The 22,935-nt window shown below is 37.8% G+C and overlaps 1 protein-coding gene across 1 annotated transcript in view; it reads right to left on the bottom strand.

Annotated features, from left to right (window-relative positions):
- The window catches only part of SLC13A1 (solute carrier family 13 member 1), a gene marked incomplete at both ends in the record, with an annotated part of 89,357 nt that overhangs the window by 13,857 nt on the left and 52,565 nt on the right, over positions 1-22,935 (bottom strand). Inside the window, 4 exons of the mRNA XM_079786443.1 lie at positions 1,529-1,630; positions 2,054-2,152; positions 7,098-7,217; positions 15,147-15,298. Coding sequence (XP_079642569.1) covers positions 1,529-1,630; positions 2,054-2,152; positions 7,098-7,217; positions 15,147-15,298 — 473 coding nt within the window. The remainder of the gene's footprint in view (positions 1-1,528; positions 1,631-2,053; positions 2,153-7,097; positions 7,218-15,146; positions 15,299-22,935) is intronic.

Raw genomic sequence — 22,935 nt, 5'->3', positions numbered from 1 at the left:
TCCCCTCCTGTAAAGAATAGAAATTAGAAACTGATTACATTGAATTTACTATTAGGATTTCAGCTTTATTTTTATTAGCTGTTGTTTGATTTCATTTAGTTTTTACACATTGGTGTTTAGAAAAGACCCTCCTTACCTAGGATGGTAGGAGAGGAATTTTTAAAAGGTGGAAGAATTATTTTTTATGTTGGTCTAGTCCTATTACAAAACTACATAGTACCATCAAACTTTAAACAGTCGTGTGCTTTCAATAGCTTGCACTGAATAATTGGAAGCTGACATTTTAGACCTCTCAAAATGAAAAGGTTTAGTCTTAAAGGAAACAAAAAGTGTATAAAGCTAAAACAGATTCTTTGAAACATGCTACCACATTGCATTGCTACACTTGTATGCTCACTAGGAATTTGGACTCAGATTTTGCAGCTTTAAAAAGTGCTGGCAATGCCTGTATAACCAGAAGGCTCTGATTTAAAAAAAATAATAATTTCTTTATTCTATGTGGGAATAATATATTTGACTCAAACAATTTTGGTTTCTGCCCCCGAATACATTGAGTCTTGGTGGGGGGTGTGAGACAGGAAGTCCAAATCAGAGATCTGCTCAATTTAGAAACTAGATTAATTCAGTAAAGGATAGATTGGGAACACAAATCTCAAAACCTAAGTATTTATAATCACATGTGGGATGGCTCTTAATTTAGAAAATTATGCTGCCATCTTCCCCCCGCCCCCTGCCCCCCTGCCCAGTTCACATGATTCAGCATTGACTGCTGGTATGTAAGACATTGAGAGATAAAATTAACTCTGACCCAGCTTCTAACAGAAGTTTGTAAAATCAGATTTATTACTTAATCAGGAATTCCTTACCTAAAATATAGGGGCAGGCATGGGTTTATGGTGAATTGGTGTTTAATTGACATTAACAGAGAAAAAGACAAGATACTGAACCAAATAAATAATCCCCCATAGAAGTAAAAAAAAAAAAAAAAAGTGAGTCGGCAAAAATCACAGAACATGAATTCATACCAGGTTATTAAGAAACACTGAGTGACATTTTACATAATAAACATTTAGATTGCCTTTCACATCGGGAGAAGGGCAGCACTGTTCTAAGCGCTATAAACTCCATTTTACCCAGGAAGAAACCCAGGGATGTGACCTGCCCAAAGCGAGTGGAAGAGGCAGGAATGGAACCCAACTTGGGTGGCTCCCAAGTCTACACTCCTAATTGCCATGGAACATGGCTGCCTGGCAGATTGCATTTCTAATTTTGTAGGAATGGAAATAGCCTTGTCTAAAGAAGCTTGAATTTTAGTTACATTGGTAGTGTGGTTATCTTATCTGAGGCCTTTCCTTGGATTTCATTCCTTATCATTCTTTTAATTCCTGAAAGGATTAGAATTAAGAATTCTTTTCAATGGAAAGGAAGAAGAAAATCTCAGACAATCCTCCAGAGTTCTAAGAGTCACTTAGGAGAAAAGCAGAGTGCCAAAGAGGAAGGGCTGACAAACGTCACAGGTAATGCTTACTCAGGAAAAAGCGCAGACCAACCAGGAAATAACCCAGGATCTCGGCTAAACCACAGCAGGGCCATCACAATGAAGAGGGCCAAGGTGATAATTTCCTGATACCTGTAAAAATATTTGCAATCCTTTCATTTATTTTCTCAGTCAGGACATTCGTAGAAACGCCCTGAGCTGGAGTAATCTCACCAGAACACTAAACATTAAACACGGGATGTGTCGATAACTCGAGCGAATCAGTGCAGTTAGAGAAGGTCTTTACTCTTCGGTGGGTCTGTCAGCTTCTTGCCATCCTACTGGTGAATTTTATGTAGAGAAAGTGTGTATTTTGTCATGTGGAGGTTAGCACTTACTTTCACAAAGGTTAGCACACCCGGGGCTGTTATCGAGTGTTAAAAATACATTACCGATAATTATGTGGGGTTTTTTGTTGTTGTTGTTTTGTTTTTAATAAATACTTGCAGTATAAGCTGTGTGTGTGTGTATGGGTGTGTGTGTGTGTGTCCACATGTGCGCACACAGCAATCTTACCTTATTGGCCCAAGTTTTTTGTATTCTTGTTTAATCACTTCAGCATAAGCCTTTTGTTCCACTGTCTTGGTCTTTCCGCCTTTGAACATCTCCTTGAAACTGAAAAGAGTGATTAAGCCAATTAATCATAAGATTCTCCCTTTCTAGAAGATACTTGCGTGAAAGCTTCATAACATACAAATCTCTCTGCTAATAACATAAATCTGAGCTTTTCACCTATACCTCCATCTCCTTCTTTGAATGTCCCCTCCCCCCTTTTCTGTTTCTGCCCATTTTGCTCAATTTTCAATGTTTATTTTTTTGTTCCATATTTTCCAGGCCATCTTCCACTGATCTCCTCCTTCTCCAAGTCCTTTTTCACTATTAAAATTTTGCCATGTTCCACTCATCTTCAATTTAACACTTTATTATGTACCTGTTATACATTTTAATATACTTATTATATATTTTGATTGTTAATTGTTGCACATGAGTGAATTTTATCTCACTAGTTAGATCAATTATTTGAGGGCAGGAGCAGTGTCAAAGATATTTTCTTTGGCCCGATACCTGTAAACACTGGCTTACACGGTAAATATTTGATTCATCAACTCAACAGAACTTTTGTCAAATTTATGAGACAGTTGGTTGTCAGAACCATCAATTGTTACAAAACGTATTACACTCAAGTTATACTCTAGGGCCATGGTCGGCAAACTACAACTTGTGAGCTACATGCAGCTCTTTGGCCCCTTGAGTGTGGCTCTTCCAGAAAATACCACGGCCAGGGCAAGTCTATTTTGAAGAAGTGGCGTTAGAAAAAGTTTAAGTTTAAAAAATTTGGCTCTCAAAAGAAATTTCAATCGTACAGTTGATATTTGGCTCTGTTGACTAATGAGTTTGCCGACCACTGCTCTAGGGCAAGGAGGTCACATACACTGATCATGGACGTAGTCCAGTCTGGATCTGTTCTCAGAACTAAAACCAACTCGATCACATTTTTTTCTCCAAGTTTCTTCACCTCTTATGTCCTAATAGCCTCCACTAGATAATTTTTCAACTTACTTCCAATAGTATCTGTCAGTTTATATTCTTTTTAGCTTCTTATCTTAGTGACCTTTTTCCTGGTGACTATTTTTTTTGTCCTGAGGTCCAGGGTCTTCACAACTTTGAACAATTTTTGTGTGAAGTAGGGCTCTACACCTAGATTTTTAAAAAATCCCTCCAGAGGAAGAAACAAATGGGAAATGCCTATATTCTTAGGAATTATCTCTTGGAATGTCTATGAGCAGCTCCATTAGATTACATTACATGTAGGTGTAAAAAGCACATCTGGATATCTAATGCAAAGGAATTGAATTCTGGATCTCAAAGAGATCTGCATGCACATGTTCACTGCAGCATTATTCACAAGAGTCAAGGTATAGAAACAATTTAAATGTCCATCAACAGACAAATGGATAAAGAAAAAGTAGTTTATATGTACAATGGAATATTATTTAGTCATAAAAGAAATAAAGCACTGATACATGCTACAACATTGATGTACCTGGAGGGCATTATGCTAAAATGAAATAAGCCAGACTTAGAAAAATAAATACTTTATGATCTCACTTATATGTGGAATCTAAAATTCTCAAACTCAGAGAAGCACAGAGTAAAAATAGTGGTTGCCACGGGCTGGTTGGGGGTGGGAGGAAGAGATGGGGGGGGGGTGTCAGTTACAGGGTACACAATTTCAGTTATGCAAAATAAGTAAGTTATAGGACCTATGATTAACAATACTGTATTGTATACTTAAAATTTTGCTAAGAGGGTGGATTTATGCTAAGTGCTTTTTACCACAAGGGAAAAAAGAAAACAGTAAAGGATGCAGGAGGAATCTTTTGGAAGTGATGAATAAGTTTATGGCATTGATATTAATGATGGTTTCATGATTTATAATTACCACCAAACACAACAAGTTTTGTATACATTAAGTAGCTACAGCTCTTTCTATGTCAATCATATCTCAATAAAGCAGTTTTAAAAAAGAATAAAGCTATAGTATTTTCTTTTGTAAAATTTCTGGGGTAAACATGGACATCTATGAGGGAGTAAATAGGAAGACTGAGGTATTCTGAAGGTAGCTATCACACAAAGACATATATATATATACACTGAGTGGCCAGGTTATTATGATCTCTGAATGCATAATAATCTGGCCACTCAATATATATATATTAGAGGCCCGGTGCATGAATTCGAGTAAGTAAATTGTCCTGAGGAACACGGACAATTTACTTACTCGAATCCCAGCCTGGCCAGGAGGAGGGGATATGGATGGTTGACCAGCCTGCCTGCTGGTGGAAATCCTGGTCGAGGAGACAATTTGCATATTAGCCTTTTATTATATAGGATATACACTGAGTGGCCAGATTATTTTGCATTCAGAGATCATAATAATCTGGCCACTCAGTGTATACTAGTATTTATTTATTTTCGTGTGACACCATTATTCAAACTTGTTTGGACTATTATTGCTTTTGAAGGAGCAGAATTTCCTCAATTCTTCAGTAATCTATAATAATAAAAGCGTAATATGCTAATTAGACTAGACAGCCGAATGACCTTCCAGACAGACCTTCTGGACGAAGCTGGGACTACAAGGGCCGAGGCAAGTCACCGTGGCTGCGAAGGCTGAACCCCTTGCATGAATTTTGTGCATTGGGCCTCTATTACATTCATAATCACTGTACTGTACACACTCCAACCATGAACATAATTAGGTGGATGTTGTTGCATTTAAGATCAATTAAATTACTAGTTACAGTGTCAAAATTTTATCTCTTCACTAATATAAATGCTATTGTAAGAGACTAATCTATGGACCTCCTTGAGAACCATCTGTAGAATAGAAAAGTAAAGAAAGGAGTGAGTCTCCTTCGAAACTACTTCCCACCCTGTAGACTGCATTTGTATTTTGCCACTTTGGTTGGGGACCATAAATAGTTAAGTGGGAATAACTATTTAATAACCATAAATAGTTAAGTGGGAATAACAATCATAAATAAATTGGCTTTGCTGTAAATGGAGGTTAATGCCTTCACAAAGGAACTGATGAAGCATATGACAACGCATCAACCTCTCCATTTAAATAAGTTTGGTGGCACTGACAGATGAGCTTCTTCGTCCCCAGTATGTTGGGATCATTTATAATGTGAGAGTTAACTGTGTTAACAGCCAACACACTAACCAGAATGTATGGTGGCCTGCCAGAGGAGTGGCTGATGATTTCTGTTGGTCGATCTAAAACCTCTGGAGGTGAACACCCTGACAGACTGAAAAGGACACTGAAAAATGAGCTGGAGCATGACGTTGCGCAGTGTCTAACCAACAGTGGACAGCAAGGGGACTGTTTAAACATGCCACTGGCTGTGATTTATGGACTTTGCCTAATGTTTGCACGTCACACTCTTTTTTTTTTTTTTCCTCATGGAAAAACACAGTTTCATAGATCTCCCCTTTACCTTTTTTATTTCTCCTTTTTAAATGGGGAGGCCATTTCCTAATAGTGACAATGGTTGCATGCAATTTTATAAAGTCATTTGCATGCAGCAAAAAAAAGAAGGAAACAGCGGTGGGTCTGCCTATTCCATTGGTTTGGGTTTTCTGTCCCCTGCAGCCTGCACTGCTACCTGTACAGCTGAATAGACCCCCGGAGGCTTGGTTTTCAGGAAGGGGCATTTAGTATGCAGCTGGCCTCTCCCCACTGATGCCCACCTGCTGAAGTCAGTGACATTCCACACATTTGCTTCAGCGGGAGCACTGCCACATGCTGCTCCCACAATCTGGGCAAAAATATTTTTCAAAAAAAATCATCAGTACCATCTCCCTACTCCTAATACAATTGCAGCGGTTCTGGGGGAAAACCAGGGAGAGGAATAGAGAGGGGGAAATATCAGTCCTTATGTGACTTGACTTGGAAAATGTCGGTGTGGGCGTGGAGCAGCACCTGGTCACGGTATTTTGCTTTCCAAGGGAAGTACAAAGAGCTGATATCAGGCTCACCTGCTTGGTGGATAGCATGCTGTTTTATTCATTCACCCTTGAAATTAATTAAATAAAGCCCCTATAAAAATGAATTTGAATTGCTTTATTTTTCAGGAGAAAATCTTCAAGGTTTGACATACAGCCTCTTCCCCTTCCTTTTTTTTTTGGAATATTGTTTTCTATGTTAAATATATAAGCTACATTTTCCATTTTTCTGTGGAGCCCTTTATAATTTTAAATACTGGCTGTCATTTAAGTCATGTGTCATTGGTACTTATGGATCACCAAGTTCTGTCCCAGCCAAGGTAACGTTTGCAAATTCTCCTTGAATGCGTACATTTGACATTTTAGCAGCTCTTGATTGATCAGTGTTTCTTGCCTTGTCTTCTATGTGTTCAACGTGGGCCCATGTGTGTGAGAATTACAACACTGGAAGTGATGTGACTGATCTTCCAGTTAAAGTCTGTTGTTTTACAGTTGAGGATGCTGAGACTGAGAATGGATCAGGACTTGCAAAGGTCAGTGGTCTGGCTTGGAGAAGCCACAGCCTTTGTCCCTGGTCTCCTGATTCTGAGTCCAATGTTCTTTGCACAGAGCTCTCTCAGACCTTTATTTTTTCGTGGACATATCCATTTTGGTGCTAGGGTAAAACAGGAAGCCCTGCATGTTACAGTTTGACAGACAGTAGCTCCATAACCTGAGGAAATCCCCACAGTAAGCCAAAGGGGAGGGCAACACTTCTTCAAATTTCACTCTTCATCAAAATGAGCCCCGTATGCTTCCCTGGCCTATTAACATGTTATCGGTTGAGGACTCAAAGGAAACCAAGATGGAGCTGCTTCCCACAAACTCTCTTCCACAGTGAACGTAGTTTACATGGTACTTTCGAGTAGCTTAAAGCATGTGCTCATCCAGGTCAGCTTTGTGGGGAAGAGCAATGCAGAAAGGCAGCTTGGAGAAACAGGTGAGAGCAGCAGAGAACTCAGAACCCAGACACCTTCGTTTACCTGAGGAACACGGACAGTTTACTTACTCGAATCCCAGGAAAAGCCACTGAAGCCAAATCCAGGACAAGAGTAGAATAATAATAGCAGCCGGGAAGGAAAGCAAAAACCACGATCCAAAGTTGATGCATCGACAGCCAGGGTAGCGCCTGTGGGAAAACATGGAAAAGTGTTCAGGGAAGAGGACAAGTGGAATCCCTCTCCATGGTCAGTGGGAAGCGACAGTTCACCCCTCCCCTGTGCTACCAGCCAAAGTAAGAGGCAGGGGGTGTTCACCTTTAAGAATGGAAGTTAGCGTTTCTCCTTTTCTCTTGATTCTTCACTGCGTAATTTTGTTCCCTTGACTCAATCCGTAAGGATGTGCTTGTGAAAGAACCCAGCACAGTGCCTGCTACTCATGAAATGCACAAGAAGTAGGTGTGCACGGGTGCGTGTGTTTTGCTGTTAGTACTAAGACCATGGACGTATGAGTGAGGAAAGACAATAAGCAGATGTGGGAACAGATGAAAATTAACAGAATTTCTGTTACCATTGCACATTGGTAGCAGGCATCCCAGGTACCTAAGAAGGGACTCTGATCCAGCCCACGTTATCTCTCAGAGATGTTTTTCTCTATTTCTTCTGCCCCAAAGCAACTGTAACCATCAGACCAGACATAGATTAGTCCTTTCTTCCTAGAATTAGACAGTGCTTTGGGTCTCAGTCAAAGGGAGTAAATCTGGACCAGAAAAAAATTAATGAACAATTCTGTGGGAAACATCAACTTTGCCTTTATCTCTACTAGTTATTTTCAGCTTTTTAGCTCAGATAATAACAAAACAACAGCAACGACAAAAAAGTTGTTGACTCAATCTGTAAGGACGTGCTTGTGAAATGAGGAACACAGGCAATAAACAGGTATTCATATAATGAATCAGGTACAAGCAATGTGTCTTTGGTAACCTCACTCTCATTATTTCAAAATTCAATCTAAATTCCAAATAAATATAGTTATCTACTTTATGACTGTGGGGGGAAATCGAGAAATTTGAGAAACAGTTGTCTAGAAATCCAGAAAATACAAAAAAATATACAGAAGTAATAAAAACACTATGAATACTTTTATTATTTTTGAAATCATAAAATATAGCTAACTTTATAGAAATAATAAATGTTTCAATTCTTATTTTGTTTAAATCACATTAGTATTTTGTCATTTATAAAAGATCATGTAGCCCTAGCCAGTTTGGCTCGGTAGATAGAGTGTCGGTCTGTGAACTGAAGGGTCCCATGTTCGATTCCGGTCAAGGGCACATGCCTGGGTTGCAGGCTTGATCCCCAGTAGAGGGCATGCATGAGGCAGCCAATCAATGATTCTCTCTCATCATTGATGTTTCTATCTCTCTCTCCCTCTCCCTTCCTCTCTGAAATCAATAAAAATGTATTTTAAGAAATAATAGGTCTCTTTAAAAAAAAAAAGACCATGTAAATAAACAAAAATGTTTCATGCCAAATGCATCAGCATAAGCCAAATGTATGGATTTTAGAGAATTCTTTGTTTTATTTTAGGATGGTTTCTAAGTAATGCAAAGACTTTTATAAAAAAAAAAAAAACCATAAGTTTCAAAAACTCCAGAATTCTAATGATTTCTAAATTTCTTTGAGCTTATAAAAAGTCACTGATCTCCCTATGTCTTAGAGATATCATTGGCAACTTCAGGGTGATTTTATGACATATAGCTTTCCTATATATGCATTGGAAAGTGACGAATGATAAACAAGAAATGCTAGAGAATACAAAGAAATTATGAATGGAAAGATGCTTTATCATATCTATGAGGCTCTATTGAGAATCTCTTGCTTAAAAAATAATTTGTTGTTTTCAATTGGAAAATAAAAATAACGGGGAAAAGGCTTAAACTTATTTCCAATTAATTTATTAGACTTGGGTTACAGGTCGATGGCCTATGTTATCCTGTTTAGCCAAGAGACCTTTACAAATGCTACTTGGTTTAGGGTCAAAACCATGCCCCAAGCTCAATTTCATTTCCACCATCTGTGGCTAATACCTTGACATCAGGCTGCATCATTCCCCCCACCATGCAGAGAATCCTGAATGGTTTGTTTGGCTGAAAAGGGGCTTTTCAGAATTTTTGCCTGGAAGGATAGTTCATTTAGAAAAATGAAAGCCTGAAAAAGCTAAACTCTGTTTGTTTGTTTTTTTCTTTGTTTTTTTTTTCTTCTTCAGTAATAAGGAAGTAAACACCACACAGGACTGTGACCTCCATTATCCCAACTCTTACACGTCTACTGAGAGTGAATACTTTGGATGGAAATTGAATGAACGGCATACTCGAAGGAATTAGTTTCACCGTGGTGTCTCTTATCTCACTTCCTCATACCCTAAAAGTGAAGTGACTGCAAGTATCTGCCTAGAGCAAATATACATTTCTTTCATCATGAACTATGTAAGTACATTTAATTCTGAGAGGATCCTTTTCTTTCACACGACGCTATGTTTTGGGTGTCTACCGTGTGCCAAGTACTCTTCTAACTATTGGGGATATAGTGGTGAATTAGATGGACATGGTTCAGGCTCTCTTAAAGTTTTATTTAAATGAGGAATACAGCCAATAAACATGTAAGCATATAATGAATCAAAAAATAAAACAAGATAATGAAATAAATTACTAGGGGAAGGGACACATTTTATAGAATGTGGTCAAGGAAGGGGATATTTGAAATGAGATTTCAAGGGCAAGAAGGATCCAGTCATGTACATAACTGGGAATCAGCATTACAGACAGGAAATAGCAAGTACAAAGGCCCTGAGGTGGAATGAACTTGGGATGTTTAAGGATTAGATAGAAGGGCTGTGTGGCTGTGGGTAGTGAGCTAAGGTTATAGCGACATGAAATAAAGTCCAAGACGTAACCAATAGGGGTCAGATCATATATGACCTCGTAGGTCATCCGAAGGAATCTGAAGTTTAGTAGAAATGGGATTATGAGTAGTGGGAAGGAACATAGTAAGTAAATTAGTGACATGATCTAATTTAAAGTCTATGTAAATTTATCACTTACATAAAACATGTTGGCTAGATGGATTCTCAATATTGAAGGGAACAAGAGTGGAAGCCAAGGTGTAGTAGGCAGAGTTCCAAGATAAACCCCTGGTGTACATGCCTTGTATAATCCTCTCCCCTTCCGTGTGTATAGAACTTATGAATACAATGAGATTTCAGTTCTGTGATTTTATGACAAAAGTAAAGCGTTCTGTAGAGGTAATAAAAGTCCCCATCAGCTGACTCTAAGTTAATCAAAAGGAAGGCTATCTTGGGTGGGCCTGGCTTAATCAGAGAAGCCCTTAAAAGAGATTTTCCTGCTGGCCTAAAGAAGTAAGTTTCCATGTTGTCAAAGGAAGGGGCCTATCACAAGGATTTGGGTATACCTGGTAGTTGCTTAGAGTGACTCCACGCCAACAGGAAAAAAAAAGGGGGGGGGAGGGGGGAACCTCAGTAATTCAACCAAGGGGAACTGAATTCTGTCAATAACCTGAATGACCTTGGAATAGAACTCTGAGCATCTTCAGTGATTACAGGCTCAGCTGACACCTTTCAGGCTGATGAGATCTTGAGCAAAGGACCCAGCTAAACTGTGCCTGGACTCCTGCCCTGACCCACTGAACTCATAAGATAATAAATTTGTGTTGTTTTAAGTCACTAAACATGTAGTAATTTTTAACATAATAATAGAAGATAAATACTTAGGGCAATCTATTAGCAGACAGAAAGTTTTGCACAGGAATAGGGAAGCGTGAGAGTAGAGCTTTTAGCTTAATTTAGATTGTTGGGGAAAAGAACAGAAGGCAACAGATTTTAATATATTTGGGATAAAATGTAGAAAATGGAGAAAAAGTTTCATCTATTGAAATGAAGTCTGAGGGGAGAATGGCAGAAGAATAAGGGAGTGGTGGATCAGAAATGTTGCTGTGGGCATGTTAACTAGAAATATCGCTTAATTTTCCAAGTGGCCATTCGAGAGGCAGTAGATAAATGAGTCTGGAGCTGAGAGGAGAAAGCAAGTTAGGGATCTAAAATTGCTAGATACCAAGCATATAGGTGGCTTCATAAACCATGGAATAGGGGATGGTAATTTGGGGAGTAAATGGAGATAAAAGGAAGCAGGAATGCACTCTGGAGGTGCTCTAAATTTTAGAGGTCAGGCAGAAGTGTGGGAATGAGCAGAAGACCTAACAAAAATCCAATGAGAAAAGCATTGTATTTACACCAGAAGACACCGAGTCTCAGAAAGTTAAGCTAATTGCTCAAGGTCACCGACTGTGTGGTGAAGCTGGATTTTTAACCCAGGAGGAGTGTTTGAATCACAACCTCTTTTCATTAATGCATAGTGTCCTCAACTGAAGCTCTGAAGTGAAAATAAAATATTCCATATATATTGAAAAGTATCCAGAGGCTAGAGTACAAACCTGATGTTTTAAGGACACTTTAGTACATCATACAAATGATTTACTCCATAACAGAGACATGGTTTGACCTAAAGCATAAATGCCTGTCAATGTTGAAACTCAGGAACACAGTGCTGTTATTGCAGATCTTATGAAATGATGAATAATGCTAATGAAACACACACAAACTGTCTCAAAAGAATGAATGTAGCTATGGAAATTTACAGCCTTGAAACAGATTTGGGCCATTTAGATCACTATAAGCTAGTGTCCACACTGATCATAGTCTTTTTGATTAGTGACTGTTTTGATTATTTCTGAATCAAAGCCATTTTTCAGTTTTGCATTTGTGTACTTCCAGAGGTTTCTTTTCAAATATTAACGATGTGTTATTTATGAGCCAGGCTTAGATTTCTAACAGCAATAACAAAAGTAGAAGCAGCAGCAGCAACACTAGCATGATTGACAGTTTCCTATGTGCCAGGCCCTTTGCTAAGAGCCACATTTGCGTTTTTAAGCCTCACAATAATGTTTGAAATTAGAGTTTTGCCCCCATTTCACAATTGAAAAACCTGACATTCACAGAAATTAAGCTAATATATAGCAAGATAGAAATCTGAACCAAAGTCTGAGTCCAAACTCTGTAATATCCAAATTTCTTCTATCGTGTTGGAAAGAGAAATTCTTTCTGAGAAGTATATATTACTCATTTCTGCAGGGGAAAGTCATGGTATCTTTTGAAGGTAACTACTGCTAGGTAACTAACTGATTTACCTTTCCCTCTGTAATTAGTTAAGAAGAGAGGTTAGAGATGTAGGCTTTGAATTTTGAGCACCTATTAACTCATTTCTTTTATCATTTGTTGGTTTGTAAACCTATGATAGTTATTAATTAACACATAATTAGTAACAGGGACTGTACTAATCATTGATAATACAACTTCCTTCCAAGCTGCTTTGTATATACATGTATTTCATAGCTGACCCAACATGAACTGAATAATATACTTTGATAATCAGCAAGCTATATAAATTGACTTGTGATAATGTTCCAGTTTTTAATCTGGTAGATTTGTGGGGGGGGGGGGGGTTGTATTTAACTAATAGCTGCTGTATTTGTTAAATAATATTGATGCGTCAAAGCTACTCTTGTGAAAACAGTAATTATGCCTAATAAGATTTCCCTTAATAACTTTATTTAAATACCAAAAATAAATTTTAGTTATTTGGATGATTCCCAAGAACAGTCAGCACTTTATTTATGTGTTGGTACAGTTCATCTTAACCAATGTTTATTAATCACTTACCTGTGCCCCTTGTGGGCTAAAAGAAGGATAAGAATGAAAATTTCACAAACTTGAACTCATCAGGAGTGGGGGTTGTGCATGTGTAAAGAAGACAAGTTTATAGAAATGTGAATATCGTTTATGATAAGAGAAGATGGGAATGGCAATGGAGGAGGAACTGAACAGAGTTTCCAGTAAGATAGCATCCACACAAATAGAGAAGGAACTTGGCAGAACTGGTGGGTCTTCCAACAACCAGAATAGGAAGAAATGGTTAATTACCGGGTGGTACTTATTAACAATAGTGTTAGCCATGGAAGAGATTGGCTGATAACTGGAAGGATATATCAGTGTAGCAATGAATAAGGATCAGGAAGAGAACATTTTGAATTGGAAATGTTTTCTGTTAATCTTTATTGTTCAAAGTATTACATAGGTCCTCCTTTTCCCCCATTAACCTCTTCCAGCCCTCTCCCGTCCACCCACACCCCCCCAGGCCCTCACCACCCCATTGTCTGTATCCACGGGTGATGCATATATACATACAAGTTTATTGGTTGATCTCTTCCCAACCACCCTCCCCTGCCTTCCCTTTGAGGTTCAACAGTCTGTTCATGCTTCTATGTCTCTGGGTCTATTGAATTAGAATTTTACCAACATGCCCCACTCACATACGGTAGGTGAGGCAATGAGACTGCAGAGTGGAAAAGGGGCTGGGACTCGGGCCACCTGCCTCCAGCCCCCAGTTCCTCACTGACTAGATCATCACTTAATGTTCTGAGCCTCAGCTTCCTCATGTGAAATGAGGGGGATGTCTACATGGTTTGAAATTTCTGTCTGCATGTTTTCTCTTCTTCCCTGGCATTATTACTCTGGAGGCTAGGTCCTTCTTTTCCAAGACTAACATTTCTACTCTTGGTTTTTAAAAAATAATCACTTATTTTTCAATTACAGTTGATATACATGTTGTATTAGTTTCAGGTGTACAACCCAGTGAGTGATTAGAAATTTATATACCTTGTGGAGTGATCCTCCTGGTAAATCTAGTACCCATCTGACACTATACATAGTTATTACAATATCATTGACTATATTCTCTATACTGTACTTTACATCCCTGTGACTATTTTGTAACTGACAATTTGTACTTCTTAATCCCTTCAACTTCTTTACCAGTCTCCCCTCCCCTGGTCCCCTCTGGCAAATACCAAAATGTTCTCTACAGTTATGTAGTATACTCTTGATGAATGTGTACTCTTAGAAGCAATAAGTACACAGGAGGTCTGTGTTGTATGGTCCCTAAACTGCTATACCAGTTTTCTTTGTATGCAAGTTCTCATTCTTCCCAGTACAGAGTGATATTTTTTGAGTCTTAGATTTCTTGGAAAAGCTATGCATGTACAAAATTTTGAAAATACTTCTAGAAAATTCAGTCTGTGAATCTGCTTCTTAGAGATTCACAGACTGAACCTGCCTCTGAACCTTAATTTTTCTGTAATAAAGACCTAAATCCTGTTTCAGGGCATCATAGTGCTGCTCACCTTTCTTGAACTTGGACAATAATTTGTCCTATTAGTACTTGAAAATATATCTTGGGTGTAGAATCAATTTGAGCTCTCACATAAAAGCACGAAGTTTCAAACTATTGTTTCAGTAACTCTTACACAGTGCCAAGTATTTTTACATAGTTATCTCATTTAATTATCACAGTAATCATGTAAACTTTGCCTAGTTTAGATATGAAAAATTAAGTCTTGGAGAGTAATGTACTTTTTTATTGTTCAAATTCACAAAGTGACTTAATATTGTGGAATATTTAACCCAAGTATTTTGACTATATCCACAGATTCCCCATTTCCTGCAATGGAGTGATAATACAATGCCAAACTTTTATTTAGGGTCATATATCTGTTCTTAGATTACTTTATTACTGTCATTTCTTGTAATTACTTAATCCTTCAAAGTTTTTTTTTTAAATTCAAAGGCATGCCTTTAGTAATTAGTACTGTAACTCTATCTGGCATTCATCATTTAAGTTCAAATGTCAGTTCCCAAACACTTTATAAACTGTCCCATGCAAATAACCCCATTTTGTTTCCTCTAACATTTGCAGTGTTGTTTGAAATTTAAAATATTTTCCCTATTTCATTAGAATGGTCATCCAGGAGTTATCTTTTCTGAGCTGCCTTGGGGAATCTGTAGGTACCTGTTAATTTACTATGTCTTACATATTTAACTCTCAGTAGAAGGGTTAACCCAATAGAGCACCTCTGTCCCTAGAGTCTCTAAATTAGGTTAGTTGTGTGCTTTCCATTGATTAAATCACCAATCCAATAATATTACTTACGAATTGAAATGCTCGGCAAAAATCAAGTTGGTGGAGGTACCGGTGATCGTTGTCAATCCACCAATGGTAGAAGAGTAAGTAATGCACAAACACATAAGCTTACACATCATGTGGTCCTTCTTTGTTGGATATTTGATTCCTGTGACTGTATTCTGTCCAATAAGAAAATGTACTATGAGAACAGCTCTACTGGTAGCCATGACAAGCAGTAATAACTTTGTTATGGACTGGATGTTTGTGTCCCCCCCAAATTTCTTACCTTGAAGCCTTACCCCACACTGTGATGCTATTTGGAGATGTGACCTTTGGGAGGTAATCAGGGTTAGATAAGATCATAATGGTGGGGCCCTGGCATGATAGGATTAGTGCTGTTATAAGAGGAGATAACAGAGAGCTTAATCTCTCTCCTCCATGTGAGAACACAGAGAAGGTGGCCATCTGAAACCCAAGGAGAGAGCCCTCACCAGACAAGAATCCTGCTGCACCCTGATCTTAGATATCTATTTCCAGAATGATGAGAAATAAATTCATGTTGTTCAAGCCACCAGTCGATGGTATTTTGTTACAACAGCCTGATAGTACAGCATTTATCTTTCCATCAGTAGAAATGTAAAAATAAAAATATTTAACCTGAAACCACTGAAATATTTTACAAATATAGTTTTATTCCTTTGCTCATGCTTTTTTATTCCTAAACCAACCCTTTCCTCCTTTCTTCCCTTCTCACCATCAACTCCCAAATTTTCTGCTATTTTTTCTGCTGAACTAGTAGTACATGGCAGTAAGTTCTTCAACCTCTTTTTGCAGTGTTTCCCTACCTTGGTGGCTGGATAACTATAACATGTTCATGAATAACCCTTCAAATATCCCGGCCTTACAGATTTTTAAAGAAATCTCATTTCCAGAGACCTTCAACTCTGCTCTACCTCAGTCACTCTCTCCAATAGTTCCACCTTGGATAACAGCACATCCTCAAATGACTCCATCTTGGAAACCACTATTTCTAATGTGTTTTGTTTAAGAATAGGACTTCCTAGGGTGAAAGACAAACGCAACTTCATTTCTTTTCTCACCTATGCCCAATATGAATACACTTGTGTTTGTCTGATTTTTGCTATTCCTGGGATGAAATCTGGGGAAGAATCTATAACTTTTCTGAGCACTTTGTTTAATAAAGTCTTTCAATCACATTTAGTAAAAAAGCAATCTCATTCCAGGCTGGTGTGGCTAAGTAGTTGAGCACTGACCTATGAACCAGGAGGTCACAGTTTGATTCCTGGTCAGTGCAAACACCGGGTTGTGGACTCAATCCCCGGTGGGGGCATGGGGGAGGCAGCAGATCAATGATTCTCTCTCATCATTGATGTTTCTAGCTCTCTTTCCCTCTCACTTCCTCTCTGAAATAAATAAAAATATATTTTAAAGAAATATTTAGAAAAAGCAACTTCATTTGAGTAGTTGGCATGAGCAGTCCTTCATTTAATAGTAAAAGTTCCAACTTTAAAGTTAAACCTTCTCCCTTGTATCTGGCCTACTTAAAAACCCATAGTTGGAAGGAAGTTTGTGGGTTTGGCTTTATTTCTCTCTTCTAGCTCCAATTCCTTCCACAACTTGCTAGTGTCAGCTTTTAAATCCTTCATATTTGGAGTGGCAGAGGATAGACAGGATCAGGAAAGGAGTGGTAAGGTTTAGAACAGCTTTAATTTGATGGATATAATTAAGATATGACGTTAGTACTTTTTTGGCTTGATGGATGGTCAAAATGACTCCTATATCTGATTAGTACTTTTATGGATTCTTAAGAAATTTCTATCACTCAAATAGTAACATTAGAGTCATGCTCCTCCTCTGTAGTTAATGCATCATTTCCACTTGGTTGCTTATGACACACTTGTGTTTTCTGCATGTGATGGTCCACACACATCTCTTCATGCTGAGGTCAAGTTGCCCTGTGTAGAAGCTCTCTTGGGGAAAGTTGCTTTTCAAGTGACCCCAAATACCACTTCTCCCATATGTTCCTGATATTTGGTCCGTGGGAAATGGGCGCCTCTGCCCTGTTGACAATAATAGTGAAGATGAAACTATATTAGGTAAGGAAATTCAGCCATGGCCTTTCACTTTCAATTTTTTTAAGTTTATGTCGCTTACTAGTCCATCGATCTCTTCTAGGTCTAGAGAAGAGATTCTCAAGTTCTCTGAGTGGTGGTTTTTCTATCTCAACACCTAGACGCTCTTTCCTTCCCTCTCTAACCCAAACCTAGATATTAGAGCTAGTTTGGGAAAATATTCCAACTTATTTCAAAGGTAGACTCTTTCTCAGCCTTCTCTCATTTTTAGCACTAAGTTTAAGAGCCTAAAACTAATTTTTGGTCATTTACTTTGCAAGTCCTTTGTAAGTGCAATATGGGAATACTTATAGTATGTGCTTAATATTAGAGTTCATTAGGGATAAAAAGAGTGTCATATTACTACTTTATTAACAAAGAAGTCTGTTCCTTTACCACAGCTTCTTCTTCCAACTTTGCTGTTGAATTACTCCTATCCCTCCTCTCCTTCAACTATATTGGCATGTCTAGGTCATTGAAGCATCTATGTATTCCCAGTAGATTTGTCTGCTTCCTTTCCAATCCAGTTTATATTTCATGGTAAACCAATAAAATGACATTTTTAGGCTTTTTAAGCAACTTTATTGAAGTATGATTGACATGTAAAACACTGTACATATTTAATGTATAATTGATGAGTTTGGGGATAAGTATATACCATCACCACTATCAATAACTTTCTTAACAAAATCCTAAACTCACTTGTCTCTCTTTGAATGGTAGTTATTTAGTAAAATTTCAGCTTTGGATGAACCCAACCATTTACTTTTTCTGAGTCATGTCTGCCCCGCGTAGTCAAGTACTGTTGGCGAAATGATGCACATAGCAGAGGAGACTGGGTTCCTTACACGCACAATCACAAACTTCAACTGCAGTGCCCTGCTGCCTCTCTGCCCCACTGTGTTTCTCTGACCCAATTTCTCTACATGTCTTCACAGGAGGATTAAAAACCTTCCTTATTTTCTTTCTACCTTCTTCTCAATGCTCCCGCTCACTCTTCACAGGTAACTTTGCCTCTTATTCTACAGGAAAACTAGAAGCCAGAAGATAGATGTCTCACTGACAGATGCAGCTTGCATCTACACTGCCTTCTCCTCCTTCTCTACATGCATAATAGAGTAAAGGTCTCCCCTCCAACTTCTTATTACTGCACCCCAACCCCTCAGGCCTTCCAAAAAACTATATACAAATTGCTTTACTGGAATTTCCTCACCAACATTTAATCATTTTTAAGTCATCTTTACAAAAGAAAAAAAAAAAAAACACGTTTCCTAATCCTCTTAATTAGACTACTGCCTAACTTACCTCCATTTTCACAGCTAGACTATTCAAAAGAGTTGTGTACTTTCAGTGACTCCGTTTCGTTAACCACTCCAAACTAGTTTTTGTCTCCTCAACCACCCAAAATGTATATGCTATGATTATCAATAGCCTCCATGTTTAAAACACAATAGATACTTTTCTGTCTCAATCTCATAGACCTTTCAGCAGCACCTAAAAGAGTTAATTACTCCTTTCTGCTGAAAACTCTTCTTGGACTTCCATGATATCTCAGCCTTGTGTTGTTGTTGTTTTTGTGTTGATTTTTGTTTTGTTTTTCAGCACCCAAATAATTTAATTTTCATTTTCTAAACATTGCCTGTGGATTTATTTTTTAATTTTATTTTATTGTTTTAAGTATTACAAATAGTAGTACATATATTTCCTCCCCCCCCCACCCCCATAGCCTTGTGGTTTTTCTTCTACATCTCTGCCTGTTCCTCTGTCTTTCTTATCAGTTTATTTTCCTTTATCCTTCCTCAAAACTGGAATTTCTTGAAACTCTGTCATAGGCACATGTCCCTTCTCATAGTAATATTTCTCCTTAGGAAATCTCATATATTTTCATTTTTTCAAAATGGATATCCATATTCCAGACCACTAAAACCCTGTTTTAGCCCAGACTTCTCCTTTTAGACCTAAATATCCAATTGTCTGTTCAACATTATTTGAATGTCTTAAAGAAAACTCCAATCCCCCAAAATGTTCAAAACCAAACTCATTATTTCCTTCCTCAAATCTAGTTCTTCTGCTATGTATGATAATAGCAGAAGAACTAGCATCACTATAACCATAACTGCAAACATCGATAGTGGCTTAGTATATAATAAATATTATTTTAAGTTAAAATCAAATAAATAGTTTAATTAATTTTATTCTTACAATACAGTGAAGTTAGTCCTATCATTATCCCACTCCACACACGAAGACATGATACCCAGAGAGCTGGGTGGCCCAAGGTCACAGAGCCTGGAATGTCAGACTTAGATTATGAAACCATGTAGAGCTCAGCTGCTATTCTAGATTGCTTGTCCTCCTTGAAACCTTTCTCTTCCTTACACCACCACATCATCTCAATTTTATCTACTTAAATATTTCTGGACTCTGTTCAGTTTTTCCATCCCCGTTATTGTGTTGGTCTAAGTTGACATCATCTCTAATTTGGGTTACTGTAATAGTCTCCATATGGGCCTCCTTGCATCAATTCTGGCCTATTTCAGATCTATTCTACACACTGCAGCCTTCTAAAAAAAAAATCTAGATGTATTTAAGACATATACAAAGAGGAGGATCGCCCTGTTCCATAGCTGAATGTAACATTGCAACTGAGAGATCTTTTTGAGAAATCATAATAAGAAAAAGTTCCTATTCATGAAAAGCCATAATGGATATGGAAATGGCACTTAGCATGACAAGGTCAGGTGTATTGAGTTGTAATTTGCCTTTTGCTTTCTAATTAATTTAAAGGTTAGCCCCCAGGGGTCTTTACTCTTTACCCCAAAGAGGTTAATTTAGAAATGTCTCCTTTGCTTATATTTCCTAGGTGGAAATTATTTGTATTCTCCATGATAAAAGTTTCCATTGAAAATTTCAAAACTAAATGGTAAATAAATAAAATAGAAAAATAAGTTTATAAATTCTTATGAGTGAAACAAAATGAAAATAAGGTCTTAAATATTATTTTACTATAGGAAAGACTTCAAACACAAATCAGAAAGTGATGTATAATTTGGATATTATCAAGTAGATAATAAGGAAGAAACTTATAGATGTAATGTGTATATAATTTCTCATTGTCACATAAAAACTTTCAAAAATACTATATATATATTAATTTTATATAATAGCTTAATGGCAAATATAGGCATATATATAACAGTGATTAAAATGGAAGATACAAAACTAAAAATAAATCTCATGGATTTTCTACACTTTTTTCTTATATAAAGATCTTTAAAAAAATACGTTAATGCACATAAGGTGATATATATGCAAATATCAAAGACAATCTAGAAACGTATTAAAATCCTAAGGTAAATTCAAATTCTGCAGTAAATTGTAACACTAATGTCATAATACATGGTTAAGTGGAGGTGTTTGGGAGGTGGAATGGGGTGCACCACTTTTGTTACCCAGTAAACATGAGGCCCACACAGTCAACTCTATTGTTATTTTTGCTTAGGGCAGGTGATTGTTGGGCTGAACTGTTGAAGAGATGATACTGTAATAAGAGGTAAAGATTGAGGACCACAGGGACAGTAGTAGAGGGCAATAGGCAGAAAAACAGAGCTCTTAAAAAGCCAGAGATAAGCCACTAATTGAGCCAACTATAGGTATAAAAACTACAAAAATATGAGGGAGGATTAGTCTTTGGCTACACTGGGCAGTGATTTCAATTTGAGACCAAGCGTTTGACCGTAGGCTAAAGGGAATTGAAATGAGTCTTTTAGGTAGAAAGTAAAACCTTGACACTGAGGTCATGTGTTTGCAGATATCAGCACAACAAAATAATGACTACATTTCTCTATAAGTGGAGAAGAAATTGTGTATGTAAGTGTGCGTGTGTGAGTGTGTGTGTGTGTGTGTGAGAGTGTGTGTGTGTGTGAGTGAGTGTGTGTGTGTGTATGTGTGTGTGTGTGTGTATGTGTGTGATGTGCTAAAGATATAAAGATAGTATCCTGTGCTGGTAATCAAAGGACATTCCATAGATATATTGTAACTGGGTATGTGCTTGCTTTGTATGTTTCATAATGAAATTAAATATACAGAATAATGTAATTTGTAAAAAATAAAAAAATAGTCCTGGTTAGGTGGCTCAGTTGGTTGTAGCATCACCCTTTCCACAAAAATGCCTCCTTTGCTTATATTTCCAGTCAGGACACATAACTGGGTTTCTGGTTCAATCCCCAGTTGCCAATCAATGTTTCTCTCACATCACTGTTTCTCTCTCTCTCTCTCTCTCTCTCCCCCCCTCCCTTCTTCTCTCTCTAAAATCAATAAAAACATATTGTTGGGTGAGGATTAAAACTTAAAAATATATATATCCACTGTGGAGAGCGGCTACATTGTTTGGACAGGTTCAAGCTTCGGACTAATGAGGGGGCACAGTCCTCTCGTGGCAAAGCCTCGTGCAAGTCCCAGCACAATTATAGCCAAAGGCTATAGTTGTAAGCTTGATGTTATGGTCCGAACCTGTAGCCCCACGTGGCTGAGTATTATAGGCTGTGGGAGGTGCAGTAAGTAAACAAAGCTTGATCAGGTACATGTAATTCAGTAGGTTCAAAACCCATGAGAATGTTGTAAACATCTTGACCATGCCCTTACTTTGCCTCATGGAATCTGGCTATAAAATAAAGACACGGCTTACAGGCTGTAGCACTGTTTCTCTATCAGAGAGGACAGAGTCCCACCCTGACCCAGCTTTTTTCTCTTGTCTGTCGTTTCTCAATCCTTCTCTGCCCCCTCTCAGGCTCACCAAAACTGGCTGTGCTGGTGTGGTACATATGGCGCCCAACATGGGGCTGAGTATGGGGAAAAGGGGCCTGAGCTCAGGTTCACCCATGGCCATGCCAGTTCGGTACAATCCACATACATATATGTAACTAGAAATAAGACTGAAATGAAATACGTTAAAATTTTAACAATGGAATTATGGAGATAACTGCTACCTTCTTTACATATTTTGTATGTCCCACAATCATAAAAAAGGTTTTCTAATATATAAAAGAATCATAGACTATTGGAGCAGAGAGATGTTTAGAGATTATTTGGTACATGCACCTAATTTTTCAGAAATGAGTCTCAATTTTGACAGCTGGTCATATAGCAGATTGAAACCAGAATCCATGTATGAATTCCCTCTCGATGGTTTCCCTTATATCATCCTGCCTCCCAAAACACTTTTTACATAGGTGAGTTTTTAAACCTACATCTAAAACTTCACATTGAATTCATTTCACATTGCTTTCACCCCAGCAATTGTAACCTGTTGTGCTTTTATTCAATCCCAATTGTTTCATACATTCGTATTTCACACAAACATATCTAAGACTTTGTATGAGTTCCAAAAATTCTCCTAAGTGACTTAAAAAAATTTGTCTGGGACATGACCAAATTCAGAATCCTCTGACATTGCTACTGGGATGATGCTCAAGAGACATTTCAGAACAGAAATGCTGCAGATCCAGATATACTAGTAACTCACTATGGCCACCTGGTGGCAGTGACTACAGATTCTAGGAGCATGTTCCACATTTCCAACCTCAGGTGATAAACACACATACGTGAATCAGCATGGACTTGGCCCCTGGTCTCCACAGCACTGTATAAAATAATTCATTTGGGTAAGTGTGGTATGAAAACAT

Source organism: Cnephaeus nilssonii (genome assembly GCF_951640355.1).
Source record: "Cnephaeus nilssonii genome assembly, chromosome: 12".
NCBI classification, from domain to species: domain Eukaryota; kingdom Metazoa; phylum Chordata; class Mammalia; order Chiroptera; family Vespertilionidae; genus Cnephaeus; species Cnephaeus nilssonii.
The sequence above is the reverse complement of the archived record's forward strand: the minus strand, read 5'-3'. Positions and strand labels throughout refer to the sequence as shown.